This window comes from Aythya ferina, assembly GCF_964211825.1.
Source record: "Aythya ferina genome assembly, chromosome: 12".
Taxonomy (NCBI): Eukaryota; Metazoa; Chordata; class Aves; order Anseriformes; family Anatidae; genus Aythya; species Aythya ferina.
In genome coordinates, this window is record NC_140308.1 from 14,220,629 (window position 1) to 14,233,200 (window position 12,572).

Sequence of the window (12,572 nt, forward strand, 5' to 3'; positions counted from 1 at the left end):
TAAGAGCCATATATTTTCAATTTGCGTAAGAAATTAGATTTTACTAACAGGCTGTGTGAAGTTTTTAACTATAACAGCAATTATCCACTGCTTCTATTCTACAGGAATGGATGCGTTTTAAACTTTTCAACTTGAAGTAACAGAAGGACGAAGCAAATGCCTTTGAAAAAGCTTTGATTGCAACCACAGCCTCAAAGCAAAATAGTTCAGGTTTGTCACAGGTATTACATACTTCAGTGAGAATAATGTCACTCACTCTCCATGCCCCCCAGCATTAAACCTTCACAGAAATCAAAACAAAGTACTGTGTGCTCCAAAGACCGTCTATCCTAAAACACCAATTCCTTTGACATCCCCTACTCCATTCCTTCCCCAAGTCTAGCACTGCTCTTTTCTAATGACTTAAGCTATGCCCCCGCGGTACTACTTAGAGCTTTCAAATGAATTTTTTTTTAGCTGCAAAGTAGTGTCATGGTTAAAATGATAACCTGAAGCAGAACAGAAACACAAGAGAAGTTGTGTGTTATGTTGCAGTTCAGGGAAAAACAATGAGAACAGATAAATGTTTGTGTTTTGACAATCTTCCTAGGCTATCCAAGTTTTAGAGCTTTTCATAACGTGAACAGTAACTTTACTGACAGGCATACTTCCATAACTGCCTGGTCAATACTTTGTACCCGAAGAACAGATGTTTTTAGTATTTTGAACAAAACTAGTTCTCCAGAGAAAAACACAAAACTAAGCTCTCTTCTGGAGTTCTTTGATGTTTGAAATTAATCCAGAACCATTTCAAAAGTGATAAAAGAGATGAAGAACACACAAAGTCAAGCTCAAGTAGTGGTTTTGGTTTTGTTCTTAAGAAGAAAAAAATGAAAAAAAAAGGAGATTTACCTTGTCCTTTTTCAAAAAATATAATTTTTGATTCTGGAAGAAAATTGGATCCTGTCACTACCATTTCATGGCCTCCATTTACTGAGCAACTACTGATGCTGTATTTCTCAATCTGAGGAAGTTCTTGAGCAGATCGCTGAGCTTTAAAAATGAAAAAGAAGAAAATAATCCATCATTTTAACCATAGTAACATTGCTTTTATGATCCTAAATTGAAGAATCACAGATGAGAGTAAAACAACCATATATAAATCATAGTTGTGCATTTATCTTTGTTTTCAGAATTATGTTGAAATTATATAATTATAGAAAAGAAACACAAAGGAGTCACAAAACCTAACAGTCTCTACTGTTACAGCAAATTAAAATTTTAATTTAGGAACACTGGTGTAAAAACTACTTTAGTATTTAATAGATAAAATGAGTTCTAGGACTAATTAAGATTAAAGTCATGTTTTGATTCCTTACTGCCAGCATTTAAAAAACAAAATCCCCAGAAGTTCAGCTGTTCATTGGGTAAGTAATGGTACAGACTCCTGTAAATGAAATGGTATTATTTGTTCCTAAAATGAGTATTTATTTTCACTGAGATACATGGGCTGCCTCCCTTCATATACAGAAACTTCTGAAGCTGCTAGCTGCATGACTGCAGTTGTTAGGATTAAAACCTAAAACACTGCTGTTCCTCCAAACAGCAAATGGGGTTGCCCATTGGCAAGTACCATCTTTAAATAAAACTATTACTATTTTTACATAATTTAGCTCTTTACACAAAATGGTTGTCACACGATTGTTACATATATTCTGACACTAAATACTGTCAGAATGACATTACTACTGACACATGCAGAAAACATGGCTATAAATTATGTACAGTTAAAGCAATCTTACAGCATTCAACAGGTATGGAAGCAGTCTGCAGAGATAAGACTTTTCCACTAGGTTGTGGGATGTGAACACGGAACACAAGCCGCACTCTGGTATTCTTTCTTCCAATATCTGTCTCTCCTTTACGGAGCTCTATATCTGAATTGCGAAGTTTCAAAATACCCGCACAATCGATACTGGAGACAGGTGAGAAAGGATGGATTAGAAGAGAAATGGAAGAAAACAAATCAAACTGTTGCTAAAGTATACTCTGTAAGCCTTTCTGCTAAGGAATGGAGAACATTCCACTTTTTCCCCATGTTAATGGAGGCATTAAAATAACATTAAAAATAGCATAACATATCTGTTAGTGTCAGAAATAGCAGCAAGTATTCTCTTTAAACATTGTTCTGTCTTGCAAACATCTAGTTGCTGGTTTCTTGAACCTTTAAAAGATTGTTATTCCACTTAACTGCATATTGTTTAACCTTCACAGTAAGTTGTTTAACACAGTAAATATCATTTTCAAGGATGATATTTAGCACTGCTTAGGAAGGACTAGAGAATGATCACATCCCAGCTATCATTCAACGTGCTTATTGATTATTTATATAAGCCACACATACTTTAATCAAACAACACACAAGGAAGCTTCTGAAGACTTTTTATGGGCTCATAGCATTCAGTGGTTACCAGCGTGTAACTTCAGGAAAGCCTAAGCTGGCTTCAGAAGTATGTGTTAGAAATAAATATGCTACATTAATAAAGAAAAAGTGTAGTTCGCTCAGTTCACTGACTCTCCAGGTAGAAAAAAGCAGTGTAATTGTTGCTAAAACTAACTGGTATTAAACTATTATTCATTACATTCCATCTGGCAGGACCTAAACCATGAGAAGAATCTAACTGCTAAAAATAAAAACTATGTAAAAAAAAAAAATCAAAATAAGGAAAATGCCATTGACATGGTAAGTTAGATGACCACATTCAATGAAGAAACAAGCAGTTGAACTGTATGGCTATACTTTCACAGAAAAAAGTCACCTGTTATATAAGAAAAGAAACAAAAAAACAAACACAAACCACCAGCCATTTATAACCTCCATGCAATTCTACAGCTGTGGGATCACACATACATACAGACTGTACAGGAAAAGAGAACCCCAGAATCATTCACCCATCTTCCCATTAATCATACCAGCTGCCTCGTCTCTCTACTTCACTACTTCTAATGTTACCTGAGGATTTATTTCTGAATACTGGCACGTTTAAAGAGTTGCGTCCAGCTTAATCATGAGTCATACGTGTGGAAAATTAGCTGTTTTACAAGACATTTCATTCACATTTGTACAAATGGGGAAAAAAGCCACATATCAACTACACAGTTGCGATGTACCTGGCTGACATATTATTTTCAGGAAGAAGTGGTATTTCCAAAACTTTCGTGCTGGCAATTATTATCTCTTGGCTAGCTGTAGCAACTGTTTTTCCAGTGATTCGGTGCACCTGGTAAAATGCATGAGGTCTTAAGTAGCGATCGTCTGCCGTGCCGATGAACATTTGCAAGTTTACAGGCTTCTCACTGTAGCCCAGGAGCTGATAAAAAATGAAAGATGTATTAAAATATTAGTTAGCTTTTCTGTATTTGCATTAAAGAGTAATAATAAATTACAAACTTCTTCAGTCTCTTATGTTTTCTTCAATGATAAAGAAAACTGAGTACAGACACCAGTCCTCCAGCAACAGGTATCAGCAACATTTACCAGAATAAATGGATATGAACGTGTCTGTATTCCTTCTGAGTCCTGGACAGAGGAAAACAACCAATCATTTCATCTACAGAACTCTGTTAAAACTATGTTATGCTATACGTGCATTTCTGATATTGCCTTTAAACAAAGAAGAATTAGCAATATTATTAAGATACATCTACAGTTTCTAGAATTATTGAAAATATTTTTAAATTTACATTTTTATTACAAAATGCAACTTAGTGAGCTTATTAAGGGGTCGTATGAATGTAAATGTATTATGTTAGGGTAAAGAAAAATTGATTCATAGCTAGAAAATCAAGTAATATTATTTTCTTTATGAAAAAATAATCATTATCAAGTTTTGCTTTTTTTTTTTTTCCTCAAAGAAGTTAACTCATGCATCTTTCCCTTTCTAAAATATGACTAACCACCAATGCACTCCGCTATCACAAAACTGCCTCGTTTGAGCTAACAGTAATTCTAGGCATGAAACACACTGATGCTTCAATAAATAAATTAAACTAGCTATAAAAAAACCCAACATGCTAGCTTTATGATTATACACTGCTAACATAGTTGTCCAGAAGAGTTAAGGAAACAAAATATAACTGACAGTAACACCCAAGTTTCCTTTACCCACTGCAATTTTAAATGAGACCTACAAAACAGGTCTTACAAATCCACAACACTCACTTGATCTTCCGTATTCGTGCAGTTTGTGTAGACTGATGCACACTGCAAGTTACATGACTTCTAAACAGCAATGTAACACATTTATATTTCACTGACTTTAATTTCAATTTATGTTACAAATGGAGGGAGGGGAGACAGTCACTCTTTAAATGTGGTTTTGTCACATCAATACTTTTGACTTTAAAGTTACTTAGTTGCACAGCAATATTATCCAAGCTCTTTGCAGAACTAGCACATAAAAAAACCAAACAAACAAAAAAAAAACACACTCACACAAAAATGCAAAAACCCATGTCAATTTAACCTACTTACAAGAATAACAACACCAGTAGTCAGCAGTACAAAAAACAAAGCACACCCACACAAAGACATCTGAAGCACCACTGCAGACTGCGTGTATCTTGATGTGCTACAACTGGTGCGAAGTTTTACCTACACCCAACAAATGCCTATGTTAAAGTTACACCCATGACAACACCTACCTGTGCTATCACTTGTATTAGAACTTTTGTCTCAATCAATGACAGGAATGTTGTTTCTCAGAGTCTGTAATGTTAAAGAAAGAGCCATTCTCAAAGTTTCAGCTATAGATCTACACGAATGCTTTTGTCCAAGATGTAATGCTCCACCTAGATTTAATTAAGCCATCCAGATACAACCATGTGGTCAATATTTCCTGTCCATTAATTTTTGGTTCAATATGATTGAGAAGCATAACAGCAAACATCTAGACCATGCTAGATGGAGAAAACTGTGATTAATCATAAGCAAAACAAAACCAAAAAAATGAAGCTTGTTCTTCCCCTTTTCCCCCAGCACACACAGAATCGAAAAATTCCTACAGCCATCATACTGCAGATAAAAATCTCCAGATAAGCTACAGCACATAGCTGCTGTTGAGCAAGAACATATGGATCTTGAAGAGCTGACAGAAAAGCTTGATAGATCTAATGTATTACGTATGTTACAATTACAGCATTATTAAGTAATTCTGTGGTGTTTTTTTTCTTCTGTTTTTCCATTTGTTTTTTAAAAGAGTAAGAAGGTCCTAAAAGCCACCCCACTAAGACCATACCATCTTCAAGTTCTTCACAGTGGGAGACTGAAGGGAAAGAAAGGCAGCAGTTCAGCATTTCTATCACTTTCCTGTGCTGGGTGATCTCAAGACCATTCCTACAGTAAGGAGACCTTGCTGCTTTTCATAGCTGATTGAAGGGAAAGAATTCTGGATTCTGTTGTCTTCAGTTCTCCCTGTACCTTTCCCAGCTGTTGTGCTTTCAGAAGTCAGCTCAGTTCAGTTTTATCATAAAACGCAGACTAAAAATAAGGTTACACTAAAGTAAACTGTCCTGAAACTTCATCTCTCTTCATCTCCCCCTTGAGTCCAACTACCCGTGGACTCTCAACTACTCTGTGGAACTGACCTGTGCATAGTCAAGCAGAAAAAATGGACTTAATAATGTTCAGTCAGTAAGTCACATCTCTTCCTGGCTTTAACACTCCTTATCCCTTCAGACCCTTGGTATAATGAAATAAAAATATCTGCCACAAAAAGCCAGGCAATCTTTACAAGTCACAGCAGCTTTTATCAAACACAATATCCTGCCCTATAATTGATAAATTTCCAACTAATTTCTTACATGATTTCATTTATTTATGTATTTCTACATTTCACAGGCATATGTTCTGTCAAATATGTCAATGGTTTTGTTCTCATTGGAGTTCTCAGCACAAAGAGCTAAATCTAGGAAAAAACCCTACCAATGCCTCAGCCTTCACTGAGTGGAGGCAGTCTAGACTGTGTTGATACCCATGTAAATAAATGTAATATTCAGACATTTACAGATGTTACAGTAGAGACGATGAACTTCCCATGACCACCACCAGTGTTCAGGTTTTTCTCCATCTGTCAGGAGTCACCTGTAAACTACAGCAGCACAACCAGATCACAACTTTTACCCTTAATTATCATCCCGCTGAAAGTGGAACATGGGGCCTCTCATCAATTATGGCTACACCCATTATACTCAATGCAGGGCTCCAATATCTTTCTAAAATATTTTTTTTCCCAATAACAAATTAGTATTTCTGGAAGCTATGAATTTCAATAATTTAAATTATCTAAAGAAAAATTAAGACCTTATATTCATTTAGCATTTACAGCAGTCACTTTTTGCAAAACTCTCAACACTGTGACCCCACCATCCATTTTCCTCAGTTAAAATTCTGTCTTAACATGATGAAACACAGCCTGAATGTGAACTTTGTTAAACGCATTCACTCTCATACTGGGAATTATATATATTACAAGCCAGAGCTATTAAAAAAAGTTAACATCCAAACAGGGTCACTGTGACAAAGCTGCTTTCCACTTAACGCTATCTCCCCCATCCTTAGCAATGGATACGTACACAACAGTTCTAGAGATAACAGCAATGAGAGACTGAGACTGACTCACAGAACTGCACCAGTCTGTCAACAGTCAGTGGAGGCCCTGTCCTCTACAGCGGCCCAGAGGCAGCGGGAGCTTACTGCAGTGAAGCAAAGCCCACCCAGTGCCAGTGGTTGCACTGGTGTTGCCTATAATGCTCTATGGCTGCACACCACACTTGAGTTGCTCCGAGCTGTTTTTAACAATGGTTTTGCTTCCATTATGCTAGAGCAAACGTTCACCCTCTATGCCTTCCCAGATACGCTATGGAAGACATACAGGGCCTGGTTTCCAAACATTATTCTGCAAAAGATGTTGGAGACGTGGAAAGCGGCAGAAAACACAAAAGCTCCCTACCCCGCCAACAGATTAGCTATATATCAGCAGGGTATCAGGTGCATTTTCTGAATGATCTTGAAATGCAATCTGACTGATTTACGTCACACCAATATGCTAACCTTACCTCTATGGAAATCTGAAATTATGTTACTACGGCTTGAAAATAAACATAATAATAAAAATATTAATAATATATTAAAAAAAAAAAAAAGAGCCACCACATAGCAGCACTACCTTTGGCACTTTGCTATACTTTTCTACATACCAAATTAAACAAAAGCAAACAAGAAATCCAATGCACCGGCAAAACTGCAAGTTAAAAAGACATGCTACTTTTTCTTCAATGAAAATACCTACATAATTAACTTGAAAGAATACATACTGTTTTGTTCAAATACCTAGTGAAGCTGTGGTGTCTGTACCTTTAGTTTACCTTGGTAGAGAACCCATGATATATACAAATAAGAATATAGTGTCACTACACAGCTCACGGGCATGTAAATTAACAAACTATTTTACAGCCTACAACCTGCTGCGGCATCACCACGCTGAAGATACACATGGTAAATTGCTACAATATCAGCCTGTCCAAGATTCAGTCACAGTTCACACACAGGAAGAGGGTAACTTAAACTACTGGTTGAGCACTGGGGCTTTTTTCCATGCATGCCTTCCAGCACTTATGCCATTAATATGCAATCTTAGAGCTGCATGCTAAAAAAAAAAAAAAAAAAAAGATATTAACTTTAACTAAAAAAAAAAAAAAAGAGACAAAAGCAACACTTTCCCAGGAGTAGCAAGCACTGTGCTGCAGACAACTAATAAGTTACTGCACACTGTCACTACTGACCTCTAGAAACCCTCCTCTGTAATAGAATACTGATACACCACCCACTGCTTTGCAGAGGAAACTCAGCCAAGTTGTTTTTGTGTTTCTATATCGTTTCCATAGCAAAGGTCAGTGCATGCGTAAGTTAAACTAAAGCTGGAAGGCTAAAGACTGAAGGTCACAACAGGATAAGCCAGAACAGCTTCAGCCAAAGCAGTTCCAGCAGTATTACTACATGCATTCAGTAAACTCCTGCATGTCAATACTTAGTTTGCAATTTTTATGATGCATGTATGAAGAGAGTAAGTTACTGAGAAAAATTCCGTCATCAGGATGTTGTGTTTTTATATTACAAAAACATTCATATGTCTTTAATGCATGTATAGAAAATCCTTTAGAAAAAAACAACTGTAACACTAGAGATCAATGTGATCACTGAAGTCAGCAGCATTTGCACTTGAAAGTTAGTGGTAGGGGTGAGAATCTTTTCCTTTCTGAGGAAATCAGACAGGTCACATTAAGTAAAAGGCATCAACCTAACGAGGGCAGCAGTTTTCCAGATTACATGCAGATTGTACTGGGCCATTATTTTGCTCATACGCTGTCAGTTCCATGCTCTGAGCTAAGGGAGAGCTTGCATTACCCAGCAAGCTTGTCAGAGGGCTTTAAATCTCAAGTATTTAGAAGTTCTGCCTCCCTCCACTGTCTATTTTTTAAAACTAAGAAGGTTCTCTCTCTGTTTTCCATCTGTTGTTTCAGGCCAAGTATTACCGATCTCTATTCAAATATAAATGGTATTTACCCACAACATGTGATTTCTCGAGAGCTGCAACAAGACTTGAGAAGAACATCCAACAGAAAACACTTCACAGAAAACAGGTACTATGAGACCACCATAGCATACTTTGAAATACTCTGTTTTTCTGAAAAGTAAAATAACCCAAATCCTCTTTGTTTACTTACAATAAACCAATCTCTAATATTGTCACTAAATCCAGAAGTGATGTCAGGCTTTCACTTGGCTATTCTTTTAGACTAAAAACACAGACAAAAAAAAAAAAAAAAAGGGAACTAAAGCTTAGGGAAAAAATAAAGCGAAATCATTTCTTTAGCTACATTGTACACTCAACCAATCCTAGATACTAATGACATTTCAGACAGTGCCAAGACCCATTTGATTGTATTTTCAAAGCAATTTTCCTGTAAAACTTTCCAGCATTCATTAGGAAATAGCCATGTTTAACCAAACTTTCACTTGTGTTTAATATTCATGTTTTATCCTTTATGCACTTTTCCTTCAATTAGCAACCAAGCAAAAAAAAAAAAAAAAAAAAAAAAGAATCCTATCGCCACTCCAGTGCTCCCTCCCCTTGGACAATTAATTTACTGCTTATGGCATTACTGGATTGGTAAAGTAGGCTGATTAGAAGGAAGTCTTTTACATAAAAACAGATGTCCCTAAAAATAGAGCATAGTCTTGAAATACAAGACATGTCAGGGAAAAAATCTGTGATAATCAAGGCTTTTGTTCACATAGGTTAAAAACTCCAGCTTCATCAAATGCACCAGTATTCCTGTAAAAATCCTCAGCTCAAACATGAGGAAGGGGGAAGGAAATCCACAGCAGTGTGAAGAAGTGTAGGCACACTCTTCCCCTTTACTTTCAACAGTGAGGTCCTAGGCTTTTCAACACGGTGACACGAAGCGCACGACTAACTAGTCATCTCCTCCTTGGTAGTCTCCCTGCAGCTGGATGTATTTCAGTGGTTCGTTGGAACTGCTCCCAGAGTTACACCACCAAAAGGAAAACAAAAGAGGACAAGAAAGGCCCAGCGAGATGAATGCAAAGGCAAAGATAAAGGGAAGGTAAAGCTGTACTCCTGAATTAAGTACTTTTACTTTTACTTTGGAAGACTGCAGAAGTGAAGATATGGTATAATTTACTTTGGGATCTAAACAATCCTAAAAGAAAAGAACTTTCACTACTTAAGGTTTAGTCCACTTTTAAACAGTTGTTTACAAAACAAAACTGCCAAACCTCCCCATAATAATATAATAAAAGTTCAAAAAAAGAAAAAAAAGGCTTCGAGGTGTTTTGTTCTCTGAGACAATGGAGATGTGACCCATAACCTTAGACTATTTCTGACAACAGTATTCAAGAGGCACTGGAGCATGGCTCTGAGGAACCAACATTTTTTTCTTCAGACATTTCTCCACAAGAATTTCACTTTTGATTGGTTTGCAGCTACTTTCCAACAGAACCATGAAGACTGACATTTTAAAAGCTGAAGGGTGACTCTTCCAAACTGAGCAGCACACCTAGTAACAGCTAGAAATAAAAGCAAGGGATAAAAAAAGATCCAAAGGCATGAAGATTATCAAGAAATTGAAACAAAAGCTACAGAATGACTAACACTAGTGGTGCAATTTGCCCTAAATTTATTGTCAGTGGCATTTTGAAAAGCTTGAACCAAGCTATAGATATAAAAACAAGTTCAGGGAAGTTATTGAAAGTCAGACTGACCACAGCCATCCCCTCGTGGCTTCACAGAGGTGCAATGAGTGCTGACCTATGATCTTCTGTGGACTGTTCACAGGAAAGTGGCGAAACTCATGGAAGAGAACTCCATTCAGATCTCTTAGACAATACCCCAACCACTGACTTAAAAGCTTAGCAGTAGATGGAAGTGTTTTTAATAAAAAAAAAAAAAAAAAAAATCATTCCCATTTCACAAAGGATTTAATGTTACAGAAAGTTAAATGTATAATTTTAAAATTAAATATGTTGTAACAACCTACTTCCCCTTCCTGAAGCGTGGTACTATTTTCAGTCATTTGATTATCTGATGTAGGAAAGAAAAGCATGCACACCAGAGAAGCATCCTCCTTCCTTTTTTGCTAATAGCTCATTGAGTAGACTGACTTAAAACCTTAAAATAGTATAGATCTCTGCAATTCTGAAAAATAAAAATAGTGAGGTACAAAAGCAACAAGTGTTAACAAACTACTAGACGTAGTGGCACAAGTCCAGGTTTAACAGCATTTTAAAGGTCATCACAAAGACAAATGGGTCCTGAAGAGAACCAAAGCCAAAAATAGCAGTGCATTACTGGCCATGATACCATCTGGTCATTCAACGTACGGAACATCCTTCAAGGTTTAAGAACCCGGATTTTTCTGTTTCTGAAATCTCACATTTCCTTGCTCACTGCTTGCAGACAAGACTGACTACTTGAATGCTAATTTCAGGCATATTTTGAGGAGTGTTTCAGCTCAGAGTCCTGTCCCATTCTATGCTACCAACAAAAGGCCAAATCATAACTAAAATAGCGTTAGACTAACATTACAACTTCACGCCGTGCAGAATTACTGACCACATCTAACTAGCTATCACCATACACAACCCATCTTCAGTTAGCGCTATGCTATCAAGAAATCATGCTATTTCTGAACCTCCAATTCCCAGTGCCAAATTACGCTATGGACAGCTTTTCAGATGAGCATTTTCAGGAAAACCCATGTAACTTGCAAAAAAACAAAAAACAAACAAAAAACAAACAAACAACAACAACAACAACAAAAAAAAACTAATTCTACTTGGAAAAATAATTCAATAGTACCCTTCCTCATCTTAGTAACCACAACACAAGAAGCAGACAACCGTGTCATTACCGATCCAGTATGCCATTTTCATTTTTTCCATGTTAATATGTAAATAATCATTGTATTGATTAAGTGTTCAAACATCTATTAGATGCATGTGGATGGGTTTTACTATCTATTCTGGGGGGTTCTAAGAGCCGATTACATGGCTCACACAGGCTGAGACTTACCTTCTGCATTTATTCGCAGGATGTTGTCACCAACAATTAGAACTGGGATTAGAACCTGCCTTCTGGTGATGTATGAATAAAGGGAAGGACTTGAGACAAAAAACAAAAAAAAAAACACACATAAGAACTGAAAAAATGGAAGGTGGGAAGAAGGGAAGGGTCATAAGACGCAGAAAAAACGGTCTGTATACCATTCTCTATACCCTTCCTCAACCATAGGACTGCTGACCAGTCCATAGATTGCATGATGATTGCGTGATTCCCCTCTCCCGTTGCAGCAGAATCAAGTACTGTGCAAATTTGGCTTATGGCAGAGATGAACAGCTCTTACCCTTGAGCCCACTAAAGTATGGCAAGAAGACTTATGGCACAGGCAAACTCCTAATAGGTACCCCTGCCCCAATTTTCTGTGGTAACTCACTACAGGACAGATATCCTCCTTGCGTGCAGAACAAGGAGCTCTTAGCTCCACTGCCCCTCAGTAAATCTCACTGCAAGGTTATCAAGACTATCGTGGAGATCACCTTCCTCAACAGCAACAGGACATAAGGCTAATATATTTGTTGTGCACAACAGCTTCTGGAATTTCCTACTAGAAGATAGCATCGAATTTAAAATACTTAAGAGAACTCAGCAAATTGCAGAAGCTGATGTGAATTGCAGGAACACAACATACAATTATTTTTTTAAATGAAACAAGTCATTTTAGATCAGGAAGCTAAAATACAAAAGCAAGAAACTATCCATGAGAGATCCTTATTGTGTTCCTGCCTGCTCTAAAATGCTTAAAAACCATTATCTGAGTGAAGTCTCATGAAAAACCTTAACCCTTTTAGAAAACAGTTAAATCTCACTCCAGCAAACTGTAAATGCAAACATTATTTAATTATGTACAATTTGACCTGGTGCAAGGGTGAGAAATTCAAGGAATTATGAACT

The 12,572-nt window shown here is 36.8% G+C and overlaps 1 protein-coding gene across 2 annotated transcripts in view; it reads right to left on the bottom strand.

Annotated features, from left to right (window-relative positions):
- NFATC3 (nuclear factor of activated T cells 3) overlaps window positions 1-12,572 on the bottom strand; it is a 66,150-nt gene that overhangs the window by 25,792 nt on the left and 27,786 nt on the right. For both annotated transcript variants that reach the window (XM_084533409.1, XM_084533408.1), the window contains exons 4-6: window positions 3,151-3,350; window positions 1,782-1,954; window positions 892-1,032 (exon numbers count right to left, since the gene is read on the bottom strand). In XM_084533409.1, the coding sequence (XP_084389535.1) occupies window positions 892-1,032; window positions 1,782-1,954; window positions 3,151-3,350 (514 nt within the window). The remainder of the gene's footprint in view (window positions 1-891; window positions 1,033-1,781; window positions 1,955-3,150; window positions 3,351-12,572) is intronic.